The sequence below is a fragment of the Cheilinus undulatus genome, linkage group 17 (genome assembly GCF_018320785.1).
Source record: "Cheilinus undulatus linkage group 17, ASM1832078v1, whole genome shotgun sequence".
In the NCBI taxonomy this organism is placed as follows: domain Eukaryota; kingdom Metazoa; phylum Chordata; class Actinopteri; order Labriformes; family Labridae; genus Cheilinus; species Cheilinus undulatus.
The window spans coordinates 3428711-3450884 of NC_054881.1; the positions used below are offsets into that span (position 1 = coordinate 3428711).

General features: G+C 39.0%; 1 protein-coding gene and 1 long non-coding RNA gene across 7 annotated transcripts in view; both read right to left on the reverse strand.

Annotated features, from left to right (window-relative positions):
• Nucleotides 1-50: 50 nt before the first annotated feature.
• On the reverse strand, nt 51-6701 carry LOC121525492. 3 transcript variants are annotated; one of them, XR_005993225.1, is made up of 4 exons: nt 6468-6701; nt 5218-6261; nt 4475-4588; nt 51-155 (listed from the first exon to the last, which is right to left on the reverse strand). It is a non-coding gene; the product is annotated as an uncharacterized LOC121525492 (long non-coding RNA). The 3 variants fall into 3 exon arrangements; XR_005993223.1 differs by lacking the exon at nt 51-155 and adding an exon at nt 3614-3673; XR_005993224.1 differs by lacking the exon at nt 51-155 and adding an exon at nt 3614-3673 and having other exon boundaries at nt 4475-4591.
• Nucleotides 6702-8022: 1321 nt separating this feature from the next.
• Nucleotides 8023-22174, reverse strand: part of LOC121525072 (multiple C2 and transmembrane domain-containing protein 1-like) — a 59718-nt gene continuing 45566 nt past the window's right edge. For all 4 annotated transcript variants that reach the window (XM_041810830.1, XM_041810828.1, XM_041810831.1 and 1 more), the window contains 10 exons: nt 18588-18690; nt 17425-17526; nt 17177-17251; nt 14867-14986; nt 14506-14616; nt 14367-14420; nt 14170-14279; nt 13626-13735; nt 13435-13532; nt 8023-11892 (listed from right to left, as the gene is read on the reverse strand). In XM_041810830.1, coding sequence (XP_041666764.1) covers nt 11821-11892; nt 13435-13532; nt 13626-13735; nt 14170-14279; nt 14367-14420; nt 14506-14616; nt 14867-14986; nt 17177-17251; nt 17425-17526; nt 18588-18690 — 955 coding nt within the window. In that variant the 3' untranslated portion in view covers nt 8023-11820. The remainder of the gene's footprint in view (nt 11893-13434; nt 13533-13625; nt 13736-14169; nt 14280-14366; nt 14421-14505; nt 14617-14866; nt 14987-17176; nt 17252-17424; nt 17527-18587; nt 18691-22174) is intronic.

Sequence of the window (22174 nt, forward strand, 5' to 3'; positions counted from 1 at the left end):
TATTGTAGTCTTTGAGGTCTGGGATTCAAAAACTTACCCCCAAGATACCAGGGCCAGAGTTCTGTTGGGACCCCCAGTGTTCCTGGAGGTGATGGTAAGGCTGGACACGCAGATGTGGGCCAAAAACGCCGGGTTAGTTTGGTCCTAGTCTGGCCCTGGTGATAGAAGGTAACAGCATATGGAATGGAATGGCCTTTATTGTCATTATACAGAATGTACAACGAGTGCAATAGATAGATGGTTAAGTTAAAAAGAGAGTATACAAAAATAGTTAAAAGTGTAAAAGGTTGTGAGAAGACTTTATATATACAAGATATATACAAAACAAAAGAAAAAAATCCTGACAGACAGCGCAATTGAAACTCTATGTACAATATGAGGTAGAGGATAAATATTAAGAATAAAAATATTCCTCTTTTCTAGTTCTCGATATTTCTATTGTATATGAAAATGTATTGCACAGGACAGCTGAGTATATACTGAATACTTATAGTGCAAAAGGTTACTAGTACTTACAGATGATTATGTCACATACGGGATGAATAAATATAAGTATTGAGGTAGTATTTTAAAACACAGCATCAGTGACAGTGGTAGAGATATTGCACATTTTTCATTATATTGATGGCTGGGGCCGTTGCATGTGCGAGTTCAGGGTGGTGATGGCTCTCGGGAAGAAACAGTTTTTTTAGTCTGTTTGTCCTTGTTTTGATGGACCTGTAGCGCCTGCCAGAGGGCAACAGGTCAAACAGCTGGGCACCGGGATGTGAACTGTCCTTGATGATGTTGTGAGCTCTGCTGAGGCACCGGGTGGAGTAGACGCCCATCAGGGAGTGGAGAGGGCAGCCAATAATCCTCTGTGCTGCATTGACTATCCTCTGAAGCCTCCCTCTGTCCGCCTCAGGACAGCTCCCGTACCAGATGGAAACACAGTACGTCAGCAGGTTCTAGATGGATGCATGGTGGAAGGCCAACAGCAGCTCCCTATCCAGGTTGTTCTTCCTGAAGACTCTCAGGAAGTGAAGACGCTGCTGGGCCTTCTTTATGACAGCTGAGATGTTGGCTGTCCAGGAGAGGTCATCAGAGATCTGGACTCCCAGGAACCTAAATGTGTGGACCCTCTCCACACACTCGCCGTTGATGTAGAGGGGGGGCGGGTCAGTTCTGTTCCTCCTGAAGTCCACGATGATCTCCTTTGTTTTTTGGGTGTTCAGTGTGAGGTTGTTGTCTGAGCACCAGGTCGTTAGCTTCTGGACCTCCTCCCTGTAGGCTGCCTCGTCTGCCTTTGATATCAGTCCAACCACTGTGGTGTCGTCAGCAAACTTGACGATGATGTTGTTCCTGTGGGCCGGACTGCGGTCGTAGGTGTAGAGGCAGTACAGGAGGGGGCTCAGCACACAGCCCTGTGGTGATCCGGTGCTCAGGGTGTGCGGGTGGAGGAAAGGTGGGGGCCAAGTCTCACAGTCTGGGGTCTGTTGGTGAGAAAGTCCTTAATCCAGGTACATGTAAGAGGCACAGGGTGTCCAGTTTGGTGGTCAGGATGCCTGGGATGATGGTGTTATATGCTGAGCTGTAGTCCACAAAGAGCATCCTGGCATAGCTCTGCTGTTGTTCCAGGTGGCTCAGCACAGCATGCAGGGCAATGGCGATGGCGTCCTCCAGGGATCTGTTCGCCCAGTATGCGAACTGGTGGGGGTCGAGTGTGGGGGGAAGACAGTCCTTGATGTGCTGGAGAACCAGTCTCTTGAAGCACTTCATGATTACGGGTGTGAGGGCAACAGGGCGATAGTCACTGAGGCTGGATTTAGGTGACTTTTTTGGTATGGGGATGATTGTGGTGGATTTCAAGCAGGTGGGGATGACTGCTTGGGTCAGGGAGAGGTTGAAGATCCTGCAGAAGACACCGGACAGCTGGTGGGCACATGCTCAGAGCACCTTGCCAGGTACTCCGTCAGGGCCAGAGGCCTTCCTAGGGTTCACTGCCAGGAGCACACGCCTCACATCGTGCTCTCCTGCAGTGAGTGGGGGGGGTGCTGAAACCTGGTGGGGGTGGGGGCAGGGCTGGAGCAGTTGAGTGTCACTGCAGTGATGTTTCAAAACGGGCAAAGAAGCTGTTGAGCTCCTCTGCTAGTGACAAGCTCAGGTCTCGTGATGTTACATCACATCCTCTGAAGCTAGTGACGCTTTGTAGACCCTGCCATACCTCCCGTGGTCTGTACACCTCCCGTGGTCTGTGTGTTTTAACTTATCAGATCATAAAACAAATTATAATATTAGACAAAAAAAACACAAAAGTCAGTTTTTAAATGAGGCTGTTGTTTATTAAGGTTTCAAATCCATCCAAACCTACCTGGCTCTATGTGAAAAAGTCGCCGCCCCTCCTTGTTAAATCATGAATTAACTCTGATTAACTGACTTTAATTTCTCTGTCCAGACCAAGACCTGATTATTACCAGACCTGTTGAATCCAGAAATCTCTTAACCCCTTTGGATCGTACTATGTACTTTTTGAGGACATTCATCATTTTTATCATGATTATTTTGAATTGATAGTCACATTTTTATAGTGGAGGCATCAAATTTGGCCAAAGTTAGCATTTTTCTTCATATTAAAAAATAATAATAATATAATGTGTTGCCTACAGAACTCTATTGACCCCAAATAGCTCCATCCATCCTTGTTTGTCCAAAATCTGGACAACAGACTTCCATTAAAAACATGTTTTTTGACTGTGTGTCTATGGCACCAAAACAACATATAGCAACCTTTTCTATGCAGTCACTCGATTACCAGGGCTCTAAATTTCACCATTCCACAGTGATCCAGCAGATGGTGCCAGCACATCTTTTAACCCCTTCAGCTACGCTGAAGCTTTGGTTGAGCACAGTGTTAATTTTGGCAGCTATTTTTAATTTTAGTCTTAGTTTTAGTCTTTAAATTTAATTCATTTTAGTGTTAGTCATATTTTAGTCTTTACTTTTAGTCCAAGCATTTATTCTCTTGTCTAAATCTGGTACCAAATTATGGTAGTGTGTTCTCTGTCTAACCTGGGGTCCCTGCTTTCTACAGCTGAGAGGCAGAATAGATAGAGATGCATTGTTTTTTGACAGATTTACCCACAGTGGAGAAATATCACAGATTTTGAATTTCCAACAAAAACTACATCACATTTTAGTCTAGTTTTAGTCATCTTTATGAAAACTAAACTTAGTTTTTGTCAGTTTTAGTCATCACAGATCTACTTTTGTTAGTTTTAGTCTAGTTTTTGTCATGAAAAAAAAGGCTGTAGCCGAATAGTTTTAGTCATAGTTTTAGTCAACTAAATGAACACTGGCTGAGCAGGGTTGAGTACACTGCTCTAAAAGCTCTCTCTACTTTCCAGCATTGATAGTTCCTTTCCAGATGTTAGAGCTGCCCATGCCATAGGCACTAATGCAACCCCATACCATCAGAGATGCAGGCTTTAGACCTGAGCCAGGAGAACAAGCTGGACGACCCCTCTCCTCTTTAGTCCACAGGACACGGCGTCTTAGGTTTCCTTTGACCACAGAACAGTTTTCCATGTTTCCTCCGTCCATGTTAGATGAGCTTTGGTCCAGAGAAGACGGCGGTGTTTCGGCTTCTTCTCTCCATGATCCAGCTTTAACTGTCATTTGTGGATGGCACGGCCAACTGTGTGGACAGACAATGATTTCTGGAATGTTCCTGAGCCCATGCAGTGATTTCAGTACAGAGTCATGCCTGTTTTTAATGCAGTGGCCCCTGAGGGCCCCTTTAGCCTTGTCCCTTGCTCACAGAGATTTCTCCAGATTCTCTGATGATATTATGGACTGTAGATGGAGGGAGATTCAAAATCTTTGCAATTTTACATTGAGGAACATTATTCTGAATATTTTTACAATCTTTAGATGCAGTTTTTCAGACTGGTGAACCTCTGCCCATCTTTACTTCTGAGAGACTCTGCCTCTCTAAAATGCTCCTTAAATACCCAGTCCACTTTAACCTAATTGGTCTCAAGACTCTCCTCCAGCTGTTTTCCATTAGTACCACTTTACCTGGCTTTTGTTGTCCCATCTCTGCTTTTTTGAGACGTACTGCTGCCATCTTAATTTTTTTAAGCATAAGAAGTAAGGTGATGCAGAAGCTTTGACCTGAGAGAAAATGTTGGTCAGCACTGGCTAAACTGTTGTCTCGATCCATATCAGCCCTAAATTCAACAACTGGGACATCTCTGTTAATCTCTATGAAACATATATATTTTAAATTTCAGGTTCTAGCTATAGGTTGATAAATTTTCTTTTTTAAATTTGTATTTTTATTCTTGCTATCATTCCATTAGTGCCTGTTTTAAAATGTCTCTTTATCATCTTGTGTCTGTTGTTGTGATTTCCATCCTTAAGATGAAGTTGTGAAACTCTGGTGACACAGCTGTCTGCCTCTGAACGGTAAAAAGGTCAGGAAGTGTAAACAAACCTGCTGAGCTCAGCAGAGGAGAATAAATCAGAAGATTCTCTCTGTGAGGGAGTAGACTGTCACTGGGAAGAATGGAGCAGAGTTCATGTCCAGGCCCACAACATCAGAGGAATGCTGCTGAGGAGAAAACAAGATAACTTTGCTTAATAATTAAAACTGTGTCAGAAAAATAAATCTGAAAAGCTCCTGTTTTTAATTCATGCCTTCATGCCAGGGAAAGCCAAGATTGGAGGCTTTAAGTCTACAGGTTGTCCATCCATACAGACGTCTTGTCAGCACGATTTCTCAATAACGCTTCGACAGACCAGATCCTGACTCAGACATGGACTGGTTGCCTTTTGTAGGTCATAGTTCAAGGCTGTGGGGATCATACATGGGCGTAGCGGGGGGGGGGTTACTGGTAACTCTGAAATTCTAAGTTTATTTTCCTGTAAACCTAAAAATTATAATCTCAAACAGCTCTATTCCCCCACCCCCCAAAAAATGTCAACTTTTTTGCCCAAAATTATTGGATTGTCTTAATGTTTGTTTCTTTTAGGGTGACATAGTTGTAAATTATGTTTCTAATTATGTTTTTTTTTTTTAAACATATGGACATCTTATTATGACAGCATCAGAGCAGACAGGTTTGACGCCCCTCCTTTGGGTGCCCCGACTCCAGGTTGTGAACTACACTAAAGTGTAGTCACTTGGTACGGAAGCCCAAAGTGTAGTAACGATACAAAACGGGGTCTGAGACTCACCTGAGACAGATGAAGAGGAGCTACAGGAGGATGTGATGAACCAAGAAAAGGCCGGAGTCTTCTTGAAGAATTACCAAAAGGTGGTTGTTATTTCCAGAGGCTCATCTCCAGGCCAGCTTTTAAGTCTTTCTCCAGTTTGTCTGAGTGAGGTTTCCTCTCTTGCTGCAATGGTCATGGGAGCTTTTCCTTAGATTTCTTCAAGGGGGACAAGTTTTATAATGTGTCTTGTTGTAAATGCTGTAAATTCCTCTTGAGGTAAAATTGTGATTCCCTAAAAAATCTAAAAATATGATTCATTAAAAGTGCTGTGAAACTGACCTCTCCAAAAATAAAAATAAATAAGCCTCATAATCTTGTTTTTTTTTTTTTCTTTTAACTACAACTGATGGAACAAATGACCTCAGGTATCTGTTGGATTTGGCCCTCCAGCATTTAAGTCAAAGCCCACAATTTCTATGTAAAGTTTAACCATATTTCCTAGTCTGGTTTTGTGAACCACGCTGAGAAATAAATGGCTAATTACTTATTTTCCCTCATCAATAGTCTCATTGTTGGTAATAAAACTAAAACTGTAGGTGAAGAAGGAAGATCTCAAAGGTTAACAAAATACTAATGGCTTTTCAATTGATTTGGGATATCAATCAATGATCTTTGGAGCACTGGTGGTATCTCTCTTCTTTCCAAACAGGAAGCAGAAGAAGACATCCTGCTGCAGCAGCTGCTTGGCTGGAAGCTGGTCTGGAGGTGAAATGGCTCCCTCTGCTGGTCAAATGTGTGCACTACTACAAGCAGGATTAGCGCCACACTCCAGTGTCTACATGCTCATTTGATTTTTTTAATTTTCTGGGTAAAGTTTATATAAAAAAAAAAAGTGCAAAACTATTTAAATGAAAATTAAGCCTATTAATGTTTGCCCCATACTGTGGCTGGAAAGTCCATAGGCTAGTACTGCAGGAAAATGAAAGTAGCCTAAAATAATTTTGAAAAGTCAAAAAAAAGATTCACCACGTGTGCCTTATAAAAGTTTTTAAAAATGTGGGCATACTTTTAGAGGGGAAGGAGGAAAGAAAAGAGAAGAAATTAAGTGTTTAGTCGAGTAAAAAGACAAAAGATGGCAAAATATCAGCTCAGTTATAGATGTTTTAGTTGTATCATGAGAAAATATATGATATAAATTATTTTATATATATTTCTAACGTCTAAAAAACATAAATAAACGTAAACATACAATAAATAAAAATGTGACTTACCTTTCGTGAGTAAAGGTCCGTACATCCACAGAGAACAGATGAAAACTAAAGGACTTTTCAAGAGTATTAAACTTTTATTTAATATCGAACTGTTTTAGTTTTACTTATGGACCTAATTGTGTAATATTCGTAAACAGGAGCTCTAAAAGCCGATTCGTTATACTTTTAATGGCGCTAATTTATCCAAACAGATCATTTAAGCTAGAAATCGCTAGTTGATGCTAGTTTTAGTTTACGTACTCCAGGGAAGCTAGCATACTTCCTGTTTACATTAGCCAATGCATTATGGGAACTGTTGTTTAAAATAAACAGATAAATAAATCCTCGGGAGGGAGGGATACAGTCAAAAATAGAAATAAAAAAATAAAATATACAATGTTTGAAAAACGAATATATAATGATACCTGTATTCAGAATGATATTTAACATAAGCCCTGTCAAAAACGTAGAAATCTTTATAACTATCAAGCTTAGATTTTCTGTAGTTATTGGTGATTAATCGCAATATTTTTATAGTATTATATATTTCCATACTTTTGAATTCAAACTGTTTTTTGTGTTGTTGTTGTTGTTTTCTACTGCCTGAAATGAGTAATTGACTTCCTGTTTGGACACAGGCCGGTCAGGAAGAGAATATAGGGCCACGGAAAAAAAATTGAGACGAATTTTTTTTTTGTTTGTTTTTTTTTTTTTTTTTTACTTGTGAGAAAAAAGTAATAATTCTGGGATTAAAGTCATAATTCTGACTTTTTTTCTCAGAATCAGAATTCTGAAAAAAAATATGAGAGGAATTTTTTTTTTCACTTGTGAGAAAAAAGTCAGAATTCTGACTTTTTTTTCTCACAAGTAACAAAAAAAAGTCTCAATTTTTTTTTTCTTTTTTCCAGTGGCCCTAATTTTCTTCCGTAGACCTGCTTTTATAAGAAGACTGAGTATGTTAGCATGAACTTAACCACAGAAAAAGGAACTTGTTATGGACTGAAAAGGAAGTAAGGGAATAGTAAAAATGTAAATGTTAGATGACTTGTCCGCTGAGCTGTCTGTGAGTTTTTAAAGTGAATGAGACATTGGTGGACTTCTGCAGGGATGGTAGCATGGATTAACCAAAAGTGTGCTGGAAGAGATAAAGCATGAGATTAAACACATTTTTTGAATTAGTGCACTTATCGTCAAGCTTAATTAGTAACGATTAATGCAATGAATCTATACAACCCTATTTATAATGGTTGATGATTTTTCTTTCTAAAGGTGCAAAAATGAAGATTTGTTCACAGAGTATGCACCAACTCCTCAGCAGAAATAACGATTCAAGATTCTGAGACTTTTAAAAACTGATATTCCTCTTCTCATATTCAGATATTTCTGTGAAGTTGTAGATAAGTTCCAGAGTATTTAACTTTTTTAAACTCTGAAAATGATTATCAGTCTGGAAATGCAAATCAATTTTAAGAGACACCTTGGTGGTATTTCCCGACATTTAGCCCACTGAAAATGTGCTCAACTTTATTTCTAGCATCATAATAAAGAGAAAGAGCCGGCTGTGTGTGTGTAGAAATATATTTTATCAGACAAATGCTACACAGTCGTTAAAGTCGGTCCAGACTTTATGGCAGTAAACGCTCACCAGCAGCAGGAAGTGCATCAGGAAACAGAAACTGACAGAAGTGACGGAGATCGGGTGGTAAAGAGAGAGTAAACATTATACTTGACATTCAGTTTCTGTAAATGCTCTTGCATATAAGTTTAGTTCAGTCATGCAAAGAAACACTGAGACACGGACGGATGACAGACCACAGACATGCAGGAAAACATCTCACCATAAATCACATAAATCTGAAATCAAGCTGCAATGTTTGAGCTTACTGTTAAATAAAAACACAAATCAGCAAAAGGTGAGGCTGAGACGTTTTACATAATATTGCATTAAAAGTTCATTTTCTTGTAAAACATTTCATACTGTTGACTTTATAAGCTTTACTCTTATTTAAAATGTTTTATGGGTTTTTGTGCAAATATCTTCATCTGTAAACTAACTAAAGCTGCCAAAGTTGCAAAAAAACAAACATCTAAAAATGTAAACAAACCTAACTAAATGTTGCTGACAATTTAAATAAAGGAGTCCAGACCTTAATGTGTGAGTGAAAACAGAAGAGTGGTTTTAAATCCTTCCAACCTACATCCAGCTGAATACAGCACAAAAACATGCTCAAATTAAAAGTCTTTGTTGTTTTATGGAAATATACACACATTCTGAATTTGATGCCTGCAGCATGTTCCAAAAAAAGTTGGGACAGGAGCGGGAAAAGACTGGGAAATTTGTGAAATGCTCAGAAAGACGTGGAACGTTCCACAGGTAAGCAGGTTAATTGGTTACCATGAATGGGTATAAAAGTAGCCTGTAGCCTTGTACTCTGAAAAGTATTTAAAACCTTTAGATCCAGCAGTCGATGGACTGATTCACAAAAGGTTTGCTCTGCTTTTATGCATGCTAAATTTGAGCAAAAATTAGTCTTAAAGACCCAATCGTGTGAACAAAAGATCCTCAGAGGGCTGAATACTTTTCTCACTGTGTTGCATGATTGGGAATAAAAGGAGCACTCCTCTCAGCGTGAGGTTCTCCACTTTGTGAAAGACTGCATGTGCAAAAAGTCTAACAGTTTATGAGCAACATTGCTCAATGTGCAACTGAAAAGATTTGAGAGATCTGACCATCTACAGTTCATAATATCATCAAAAGATTCAGAGAATCTGGAGAAATCTCTGCACGTAAGAGGCAAGGCTGAAAACTCCAGCATGCTGCATAAAAAACTGTCATCACTCTGTAATGGATATGACAACGAGGGCTCAGGAACACTACAGAAAAACCACTGTTAACACAGTACATCACTTCATCGAAGACTCGAACATGCCATATACAAACAACATCCAGAAGCCCCGCCCACTTCTCTGAGCCTGAGCACATCTGAGATGGACTGACCTAAAGTGGAAAAGTGTGCTGATGTCTGATACTGGCTGTGGAGGAAAAGGACCATCCAGATTGTTATCAAAGTTCAAAAGCCAGCATCTGTGATGGTGTGGGGGTGTTTTAGTGCCCAGGGCACTTACACATCTGTGAAGGCAACATTAATACTGAGAGGTACATTCTGGTTTTGGAGCAAGATATGCTTCCATTCAGACGTCTTTTCCAGCTTATTTTAGCGAGAAAAACCCTAGACACATGCTGCACGAGTTACAACACCATGGCTTCACAGTGAAAGAGGGGCCTTAGCACTCCGTTGAGCAACTGAATGTGAACATCAGCAAGAATGAGAAAAAATTCCACTTTCAAAACTTCAACGATAACTGTCTTCATTCCCCAGATGCTTAAAAATTGAGCGATAGGTGATGGAACACAGTGTTAACATGCTGCTGTCCCAACTTTTTTGGAACATCTTGCATGCATGCAATTTAAAATGTGTGTACATTCCAATTAAAACAAAAAGAACATTAAATATCTTATATTTGTGCTGTATTCAGTTAAATAAAGGAGGAAATGATTTGCAAATCACTGTTTTCTGATTGAATTGTCTCAGAGTGATTCAGTGAGGTAAAAACATAATTATTTAGAAATCTTAATTCATTAAAAGGTGGAAATCCTTTCATCCATAGACTTCTTATAAGGAACTGACATACTGTAGCCTTGTGACTTTAAAAGTTTTTATAATCTTCACATCCAGCAGTTCATGGCCTGTGCAAAAAATGAGTCTTAAAGACACAATCTTATGCACAAAAAATCCTAAAAGGGTTGAATGTTTTTCTGAGTTGCACAGCAAACGACATCCCTGCAGGGCTGTTTGTGTACTTTAAGAGCTTTTGTGCTGTTATTTTCCTATGAGTTGTCCTGTCATTCTCTATTCAGAGAGGAATCTTGGTTTAAAACAGTGAAGCATCCCATGTTTTCAGAGGAGTCCACCCCTCATCCTCTTTGGGTGGACAGAACTGAGCTCCGTCAGCGTGAGAGCGGCACTCTGTGCAGGGTAATGCTGCAGAGAGCTTCTCCCCACATTCAGACACAAAACAAGAGCAAAGTGCATGCTGAACCACAGCTTTATGGGTCTGTTTTTGTCCGAGCATCATCAGAGCTGTGAGCAAATAATGCTCTGTTTCTGAGCTGTTAGCGTTTGCTCTACATTCTACATGAACTAGGCCCCGGTTAGATGTAAGTCTGTAAGAAAAAACTACAATTCGGCTGATTTATTCCCTTTGTAAACATTTTCCAAACAATTTTATGGTCTTAATAACTAGTTGAACATCATCTCTATTAAAGTATGGTATTTATTTAATAAATATGCTTCCATTTGGGTCAAAGAGACCAGAATGAAGAGGAGGGTTTTTTGCAGTGCTACCTGGGACTGCTAAATTGCTACCACGTTACATTTTAAGTGTTTTGTTTTGCATATAGTTGTCAGGAAGACTTTCTAGGAATTGAATTTGCATCCTTGTGACCAGCAAACTTTGCAAAATAATCTAGCTAGTGCTAGCTACTAATTTAGCATTATTTAAGTCCATATTTCTCTACTGATCTGCCCTTTTCGTCCATTACTGGTCACTTTTAGGCTATAAAAAACACATTTATGAAGCCAGATTTCAAGAAAAATAAGTGATGTTTTTGTCAAGGCCAAGTGAAGACGTTTTACAGTTTTTACAGGCTGAGTAACAGGATTAAACTGACCATAATTTTAAAGAAAAATGGTGTAATGCCCTTTTTTAAAGAAGGTTAAAATGTATAACTGTTTTTGCATTGCAGTGCTCACAAATTAAGTGCCTTAAAAGCTGTTTTTCACTACGTACATAAAGGAATACTCAATGAGTTTAACATGCTACTGTCAGTGTGGGGTAGCTTTGACCATATCTGACATGTTTTTGCATATGAAGTCTTATTACTGAGCGTGTAAATATCGTCTTACATGTAGTAACGATGGCAGTAAAATCATGCAATCCTATATAAAAGTTACATCGGACACTGACGACACAGCCGAGTTAAAAATATCCCAAAGAAATATAAAACATAACGATCCATGCAACAGTAGCACACTGTCATACATGCATACTGCAACACACGTGTACATTCATAACATACGTTATTAACATGTATACATCCTGTATGTGTGGAGTGTTCTTACAGGAAATAAAAGGGATTAAAAAACTTTCTTTACAAGCTTTAGAAAATAAATCTTTCCACAGTAACAAAACAAAAGACAAACAGAACTTCTGGTAATAATGTCAAATATAGCAGAAATATATAAATAACGTAGTTTACAGTGTTTACAGGTAGAGAGGAATGACGACGGAGAGCTCAGAGAGGAAGCGGACGCTAGCTCGGGTTCGTCCTCCTGCGCTTGTTTGGACTTTGACCGGGGTCCAGTTTCAGCTCGCGATACTGCATCTGCACAAACACAGATGGATAGAACCAGAATCAGAGATAAACACATGAAGGAAAGTAGCTCAAAGGCATGTTTACACCACGGATGTTTGCATGATTGCAATCACTGAATCAGAAGGGAAGATGGTGCAAAGTTTAAAGAAAATTGCTTAGTGCATTCTTGACATATCATGTTTGTAAACAAGGAACTAACATAAGGCCTGATTACCCTGACCTTTGACCTATGGCCACCAAAACCAGATCAGTTCATCCTTGAGTCAGAGCGGACATTTGAAGAAAACCTCTCAAAGCTTTCTTGAGGTATCAGATTCTCAAGCAGGGTTGAACATGAGGGAAATATTGACCTACGACCTTGAAAATCTGAGTGGACATCTGTGCAAAGTTGGAGAAAATCCCTAAAAGGCCTTTGAGATGGTGAGTCTGCAAGCAAGGGATGAATAGGATGCCATAGGAGCTTTCCCATCAACCCGCAAAACCAAATCTATTCTTTCTTTTCATTTAAGCTTGAAGGAAAGTATTCAGAGTATTCTAGAGATGTCTTGTCTGCAAGCAGGGGGTGTGTATGAGACTTACTGACCTTACCTTTGACCACCAAAATATAACTAGATCAAAATTGCAATTTCAGCTGACATTGCGTGCGGATGCTGAGAGCTGAATTGTGGCGTAAAAATAGTTGAAAATGGAATTCATTAGCTATAAAAAGGATAAAAATAGCTTAAAGTAGCCTAAAAATAGCTGAAAGTAGCCTAAAAATAGCTAAAAATAGCTTAAGAATAGTGGAAAATAGCCTTAAAATAGCTGAAAATAGCATAAAAATAGCTGAAAATGGCATTCAATGGCTGAAAAAGCATAGAAATAGCTACATTTTAAAAATTACAAAAGTTAGAAATGAGAATGGTCACAGCAGTTGAATGACAAAGAAACTGATTTTTTTTAAAGTTTAAAGGAGATAGCCAGCGTGGAAGAAGAATTATAAACAAAATGGCGGACGCGAATATCAATAGTGTGGATGCTCATCATGAAAGTTTGAAGAAAACCCCTCAAAGTGTCTGAAAGATACCGAGTTTGCAAATAAGAGGTGAACATGAACTCCTAGATTAAATCAGATCATCCTAGAGTCAGGTCAGATGTGCATATGGACAAACAATCTAAATTCATAAGAACCCAGCCCCTGACTATCACTAGCACAGAAACATAAAAAGCAAAAATGACTAGCTACTGGACATTTTGACAACACAGGTTACTAATTTTTGTTTTGAGCCACAATGCTGCAAAGTATTCCTCCCACAACAGCCATGATGTTTACACTTCTATCAATTTAAAAGGTAAACTTTTTCTCACTTTCTTTTTATCACACTGGTCACATATTTGACAACAAAAATGGGAGATTTTTCTTTATCCTGCAAACTCGGACGCTGCAGCATTTGCAGGAAGACACTGCAAATACAAGCCTGAGTGTGTTTGCATCCCCATGATCGACCCTACCCCCAAACTCTTCATATTTCTGCAGCGATTTTTGGTGCAGACGGCCTAGTAGTCACTCACCACTTGCACATCTGACGGCACTCTGGAGAGAAAGTCGAGAAGCTCGTTGTTGTCAATCATGTACGGATCACGAAGCTTCTTCGTGAATTTATTCACACCTGCAAACAAAAAAGAAAACACAGTAAGGTTTTAGGAACTATAAAAGTCTGCGTGTTGGAGTGACCATCCGTGTGAATGAAAGTGTTTCTCACCCCAGGCCAGCACGAGGTAGCGCAGAGGTATGAGGTAGAGCAGAACGGTGGCCAAAAATAAGGCAGTGATCGCCAAGCAGCTGAGAAAAGGCACTGTCCAGTTCACCGTGCTGCAAGAAAACACAAGAGCAGAGCATTAGTGCATGCAAAAATGAGCAGCTTTTCTTTTCAATGCACAAACTATGAGGTTATTTCTGTGGTTTTACCTTAAGTCAAACAAAGATTAGAAAGCAAACATACTGATACTGCAGCGAAAAAATAATGTTTCTCTGCACCCCACTGACATATTTCTCAACATTGTCAGCAGTTTCACCCAGATATCTTGTTTTCTTTTGGAGTTTGGAAACCTTTGCTCTTAAATCTGTTCTGTTTAATTGCAAACTAACATCTCGTCTTTTTGGTCATTTCCTCTCTTCTCTTGACTGGACACTTAGCAGAAAAATACTTTAAAAAATCAATTTAAACTAGACAACAGCTATTAGAAAATAATTCTGCAAGAACAGGACATGGCGTGGAGAAGAAACACTGTAGTAATGAGACCTACTTCTTTATCCTCTCTCCATACGAGGCCACTTCATCAAGAGCGCTCTGCACGCTGATGAACACGTCCTGGATGGCGTACAGTTTATTCATGAAGCCCTTGTGCTCTGACTCCTGATGAAAACAAAGGAAAAATACACATTTTATTTAATCCAGAATAAATACAAGCCACTATAAGACAGCTTTTTTTACTGATGTTACCTTGTCCTCTTTATCCTCCTCATCTTCTTCCCATTCAAACATGGCCTCCATGGACTGCATGGATAAAGATATCATTAAACATTTGACTATTTTAAATGATGGTATTAGAAATAGCATTTTTTTTTCAGGATTGTCTCACCATGTCAGCTGTTTCTCTGCTGGAGGAGAAGAAATAGTTCCAGACGAGCAGCAGCAGCAGACCCAGAGGCAGCATGTAGAGCTCGAAGTTCCACACAACCACCACAAAGAGCTGAAAACACATTAAAATAACATGAAGCTGAATCATCTGACCAAATATTGGAAAGCCAATGGATTGTTCTGTCATCAGGCAGATCCAGCTGCAGACTTTCTATGTTCTTGACAGTATTAACCACCATCTAATAGCATGGATTAGTGCCTCTGAGCTGAAATCATTAAAATAACTTGTTGAGTATAGTAGCCATAAAATAAAATTGATGAAAATCCCTGAATCTCTGTTTATATATTTGAGTTTTCCTTACCACAAAGGAGACGATGCTCCTCTGAGCAGACTCCCACTCGAAGCAGCTGTTGATATACGTCCCATAGCTGATCAGGACCATGATGCACCTCTTCACACGGTTAAAGTTCTGCTGGAGTAGCTGAAACACACAAAACACATTCCACATTATGTAGATGACACACAGATTTCCTAACATGGATCTACATGGATTTGGTCCAGTAAAACTCCTAACTGAGTGAAAAAGTTATTGGAAATTTGTGCAAAAGATTCCTCTAGATCAGTGCTTCCCAAAGTGTGGGCTGGAGACCCCTGGTGGGTCCTAGGGGTACTTCAGGTGGGCCGTGAGAGGCCTTTTACTTTTTATAAAAACCACGAACATCATTGTAAAAATTAAAAGCAAGTGTTAAATTATCATATAATACTTGATCAAATGCTAAAATGCTTTTAAGTCCAAGAAGTAATAAAAACAGCCAGAATATTTAGCCTCCATGTCATCTTCACCTTTTCTGCTCTATTAAACATTCTACTGTGGCGCATTAATGTTACTAGGAAAGGATTTATGGAGTAGAGTGTACATTTTAGGATTTTAATGTTAGAAAACAAATCAAAGGTACTTTTGTAGATGCCTCTTTAAACAAAATAAAAAATCGCAACAAATTAATTGTACTTAATGACAATGCCACCATTTTTTGCAGTTTTAATGTCTAAAAAATGGCCTTGGCTTTGAAATCCTCTGTCTCTGAAATAGAAATAAAAAGGTTAATACTTAAAGTCTCATGTTAAGGTTTAATAAAGGATTTGGTGGTCCCCAGAAGAGTTTCAGGTCTCAAATTGAGCCGTAGCGCACTGAAGTTTGGGAAAGGCTGCCCCCGATAATCAAGGAGAAAAACAGAAACAACTGTCTTTGCTAAAAGAAGAATAATTTTAAGCTAGCAAACAGTTTTAGATAATAAATTAGTCCATGAACTGTTTAATACTGGGCAAAAACTTTGACCTCCTGAGACCTGAGCTTTTGTTCGGAGTGCATTTTTAGATTCTCCCTTATTTGTGGGGAAATGATGTCTACACACCTCCTGAAGGTCAAGTTTTAGCAGAAAATAAAGCACTGGGTCGGTTTTAGAGCAGATGTTTTGGCTTTGTGTCGGACAGTTGGTCAGTTGTTGGGGGTTTTCAGTTGGTAAGAAATGGTGGAGTCATTTTTCTCTTTACTTTGATACTGATCCACAAGGACTTGTTAAGGCAAGCATTAACAAAATTTCCTCTAAGTTCCTTTCCAACTTACAATCGAATTCCTTAAAATTTTCTGAAATTTGTGTGAAAATTCTTCTATCCCATAAAAAGTGCCCAAATTTTTTGAAGTATTCCCCAAACGTTTCGGTGAAACTTTTTTTTTATAAAGCCTTAACATTCCAATAACAATTTACAAACAAAAAAAAAGTTTCTCAAGGAACTTCCCCAAAATTTTCAAGCAAATTTCCACTGAAATGCCTGCTCAGATTCCAAAGGAAATTCATGTCACAGAATCCATGAAAATGAGTGAAAAATTCCCACAAATTTGCTGAAATTTCTTTAAAAACATTCTTCAAAATTTCAAAGGACACCCCCCACAAAATTTTCAATCGCATTCCCAAATATTCTCTGATAAATTTCCAAAATTTTCCAAGACATACATAAAATTTCAAATCAAATGCACCTGAAAAATTCAGATCAAAGTCTTAAAATTCACAACTACCCTTCCCAAATTTCCTTGAAAATGCCTGAAAAGTTCCAACTTCCCCCAAACATCCATACAAATTTCCAAATTCCCATGAAAACGCAAAAGAAAAAAAACAAGGCAAATTTCCCCCTAAATTTCCAAGCAAATTCCACAAAATATCCAAACGTATTTTTGCCATGAATTTTTAAGAAAATTTGCATGAAAATTTCTTCAAATTTCATGGCAAATTCTCCCAAAATTTCAAACTTGAGTAGGCATTCGTGACAATTATCAAAAAATTTCTGATAGCAGAATTTATTATTTTGTAGGAATTGTAATGTCCTCATATGTGCACGCCTGGTTTCAGGAGGTTGATATTCAAATAAAATACAAAAGTCAGCAGAGTATTTATGATATTAATAAACATGTATCTCAGAAGGAAGAACTAAAGGACATCATCATATGTCTCTGATAAATCAGCTAAACTTTTAAAACTGAGTTTCATATCAGTTCCCAATCATGAAGGGGATGTTTAACACAAAATTGTGACAGTATTTTTGTTGTTGCATCAAGTGTGGATAACTGTCTCTTAAATTTACTCTCTAAACTAAACAAAACTGCAGGTGAACTAACCTGTTTGGAGACTTTTGGTTCCTCCTCGATGTATTTCTGCTCTGCAGGCGTCACCGTCCTCAGTGCTGCTTTGACCTGAAGAACAGAAAGAGGATAAAGTCAGTGGAAGATCCAACAAAGGCAGAAAAATCTTAGCACCAAAATCCTGCTACATCTTAAAGTACTGTTACTGGGCAGCATGATTACTAATGCATATGCACTTAAAGAAATCCTGAGATCTGCTGCAAAGCTTGAATGAAACTACTCACAGTGTTGTAGATGACATCGATCTCAAGGTAGATATTTCCTTTAGTCGGGCCGGTTAACTCTTTATTCTTCAGCATGTAGCTCTTCTGCTCACCGTTACGGACCTGTGAAGACATTAAAATGTAGTTTAGGGTTTGGGTTGATATGCTTTTCTGTGAGACAGGTAAAAAAAACTCATCCAAGACCTATGGAAATCACAAGGCCATCTAAGACTTGTGTCTGTGCCCAGATTAGTGATGCAACAATGCAGTTAGCATTGCAACAGCCCGCACCTCTGTTATTTGGTCACAGATTTCTGTTTAGTTCTGATGGCCCAGCCGTCTGACTGTTTTTGTTTTTAGGAGTTTTTAGGGGCTGTATTCAGCTTTCAGAGCACTGTTTTATGGATCATTTGACACCAGGCTCTGGGATAATGCTATGACTACTAAGCTGCTGATTATTGTCAGTTATTGGATCGATGCAGACATCACGAGAGAAAGGAATAAGGCTTTTTTTGCAGATCTCCATGACACATGCATGTGCCTTTTCCTGCTTTGATTCTACTGAAAATCTGCGCAGGGATTTGTTGGCAGCAAATTTATTTATTACCTCTAGAACTGCAAGCACTTTAACTAATTCAGTCTATTTCACCTGAACAGTAGTGAGTAGTGAGAGTAGTGAGACGAGAGGGATCTGGGTTGCAGCCATGAACTTTAGCCATGAACTTCTCACATTTGTCTGGAGTTAATTTCAGACCCTTGTCTGTTTGTTTACTTGCAGTGATGAGTTTCTTTCTCCCAGCACATTGACTCACAGGCACAGAAGCAAAGCCAATTCAAAGAAATGTGAATAACTGAAAAAAGTGCAGTTCACATGTACAAATATTGAACCATGACAGCGAACCCAAAGGGACAATATTGTACTGAACTTTGCTGCAGGGACGCAGCTAAAGGTTCCTATTTAGTCCCCTACTGAATCTTTATTTTTCTTTAAATTAGCCTTTTTTTTCTTTACCCAGACCCAGACTATATAACTGAACACACTACAGGTTTAAAGAGGATGCTTACATTAGTTTTAACGAGACAAAACACTCCTAATCACCCTGAATTTTACTTTCAACCATTTAGACCGGGATAAAAACAAGTTTCTTGCACATTAAATGTATTTTTATGGACATTTCACTCACATGTAATAAAGGGATGACCACTTTCCCAAGAAAGTCGGCACTTCTGTCCCTGTCTTCATCGAACACCGTCACCTCCAGCACTGAGTGGATGTCCTTCACATTACTGAGGGGAAAACAGAGAAGACAGAAGAATAAATCAGTTCACGCATTTACATGCAGGACTATCTAACCTGAAGTATGGTTTACTCATTGACCTTGGGCTAGGCCAGTGATACTCATCATGTGGCTCTGGAGCCACACATGGCTCTTTTGTGTCTTAATTTGAATTTATTCCCATTTTTGTGACTTCTTTTTGACACTTTTATCCTGTTTTTTGCAATTTTTTGCCCCTTTTTTGCCTTTTTGGCCACTTTTTGCCCATTTAAGCAGCGTTTTGCAAATAATTGCCACCTATTCCCCATTTTGCCACTCTTTGATGCAATTTCCCATTTTCCCACCTTTTTGTCCATTTTAGTCACTTTTCACTCATTTTTTGCCACTTTTGAACCATTTCTTCCATCTGTAACTCATTTTTTCACCCATTTTTTGCACTTTCTCCCCTTTTTTGCCACTTTTCTCCCAGTATTTGCTGCTTTTTGCCAATTTTGCCACTTCTCTATGTCACTTTCACCCATTTCTAACACTTTTATCCCACTTTTTGCAATTTTTTGCCCCCTTTTGCCTACTTTTGCCACTTTTATCCTGCTTTATGCAATTTTCTGCCCTTTTTTGCCTATATTTGCCACTTCTTGCCCATTTAAGCTGCATTTTGCAGTAAAATTCCACTTAATTCCCATTTTTCCACCTTTTTTTGGATTTTTGCCCATTTTAGTCACTTTCACTCATTTTTTACTATGTTTTTACCACTTTTGGACCACTTTTGCCACCTGTTACTCGTTTTTTTGCCATTTCTCACCCATTTTTGCCACTTTACCCCCAGTGTTTGCCCCGTTTTGCCTATTTTTGCCATTCTTGCCCATTTCAGCGGCCTTTTGCTATTAAATGCCACTTTTTACCCATTTTCCCACCTTTACTTCAGATTTTTGCCACTTTTAGCCACATTTATCTAATTTTTTGGTCACTTCCCACCCATTTTTGCCACATCCTGCCCTTTATCATAATGTTTCTCCCAGTGTTTGCCACTTTTTAAAAACTTTTGCCACTTTTCACCACTTGGACTGTGGCTCTTGTAAATGTATTTTTCAACAATTTGGCTCTTTGGTTGAGCAGGGTTGAGTAACACTGGGCTAGGCTTTGCTTTCATTCCTTTACTGATTAAACTGTGTTCTCTTTCTGCAAACTTGTGGTCATTACCACTCACTTGGACTTAAGCCCATGTAAGACACACAGCAGAGGGAATCCTCCTTCTCTCTGAGAGCTATATGAACAGCTGAGGTCTTTGTCTGACAGACAGACAGCAGACAGACTTTTATAAGAAGGATTACTTCAAATGTGGAGCATTCGGTCACACTCTTGGCTGACACACTTCCTCTGATTCGTCCTAAAACCTCAGGATTATCTGCAGAAGCTCCAAACTAGGTTTTTAGAGAGGACACTTCATGCACTGACACTCTGCTGCTTTAATGCTCTTTTCTCTGCTTCAAGTTAAGCCGCTCTTTATTCTCCTTCATGAAAAGCACTTGAAGCTACAATTCTAAATTTAGGGCCTATAACAACAGTAATTAATTTCATAATTGTGTATTTTTATCGTTATCATCAAGAAATATTTACAACTAAATCTTGCCAGCAAAAGTAGGGACGCACTGCTCAGCTCCACCACTTATTCAGCTAAAGAGCCTCTTAGCTCAGTATAAAACATGTTGCTGAGTTTTGTTGTCCATATTCACCGCCACAATACAGGAAGTGATGATTCCTTTGGCCAATAAGCATCCTCCAGTGAGTCTAGCTCCAGTTTTTAGGTTTGGATAGGTGCGCTGGGTACCTCAACAGATGGATACCAAAATGCTCAGTACAAGACATGCTGCTTGTGTGTTTTTTGTCCATTTTTACCACCACTAGACAGGAAGTAATTATAATCTCAGCCAATCAACAGACCGCAGTGAGTCAAGCTGGACAGGTGCGCTTGCAACCCCAATAGAAGGAAAGCAAAAGGCTCAGTACAAAAGGTGTTATGGGATTGTTTTTGGTCATTTTTAATGCCACTGGACAGGAAGTGATGATTGTTTTGACAGTCTATAGACTGCAGTGAGTCTAGCTTCAACACTAAGGGTCAGATATGTACAATTGATACTTCAACAGAAGGATACCAAAATGCACAAGAAGTTGAAAGAAGCTTTTTTGTTCATTTTTAATGCCACTAGGCAGGAAGTAGTGATACTCTTGGCCAATCAACAGACTGCAGTGAGTCAAGCTCCAACTCTCAGAGTCAGACAGGTACAACTGAAACCCCAACGGATACCAAAATGCTACGTGCAAAACATGTTGAAGGCTTGCTTATCCATTTTTTCCACCACTAGACAGGAAGTGATGATTCCTTTAACTGATCTACAGACTGCAGTAAGATTAGCTCCAACCCTAAGGTCAGATAGGACTGATACCCCAACAGAATGATACCAAAATGCACAAGAAGTTCATTGTTCATTTTTAACGCCACTAGACAGGAAGTGACAATTCTCTTTACCAATAAAAAGACTACACTGAGTTATGCACCACCCTTAAAGTTTGGATAAGTATGTTTAGTCTGCCAACAAAAAGATACAAAATACTCTGTACAAAACATGTGGGGTTTGTTTGTTGATTTTTAATGCCTCTCAGCAGGAAGTGATAACTGACCAATCAAAAGACTGCAAAGAATGAAACTTTGGAATTGAATAGATTGGTACCCCAACAAAGGATACCAATATACTCAGTATAAAACATATTGCGTTTTTTTGTCCATTTTTACCACCACAAGACAGGAACTACACTAATCAACAGACTGCAGTGAGTCCGGATCAAACCTTTAGGGTCGGATAGGTATGCTTACCACCCAAACAAGGGAATGTAAAAAATGCTCAGTACAAAATAAGTACGCAGACATTTACATCCATTTTTATTGCCACTAGACAGGAGGTGATTACTCTTTTGATCAATCAACAGACTACAGTAAGCCTCTGTAACGCCACTAGACAAGGAAGTGATGATTCTCGTGGCCGGACAGTAGACTGCAGTGAGTCTAGCTCCAACCTTGAGGGTCAGATAGGTATGCTTACTGCTCCAACAAGGGGATGCCAAAATGCTCAGTGCAGACCTATTATGGGATTTTGCTGTCAATATGTACCGCCACTAAACAGGAAGTGTTGATTGACGAATCAAGACTGCAGTAAGTTTGGATGCAATCTGTAGAATCTAATAGATTTGATACCCTACAGCAGGATACCAGTATGCTCAGAACAAGACATGTTACAGGAGGGTTTGTCTGTTTTTAACGCCATAAGACAGGAAGTGATGATTTTTTTGACCAATCGACCGACTGCAGTGAGCCAAGCTCCAACTTTTAGGGTCGAATCCATTTCCTAAGTACCCCAGCTGAAGGATACCAAAATATATAATGATATGCATAGGTTATTCTGGTACCTTTTCAACTTTCAACAGTTCAAATGCAAACA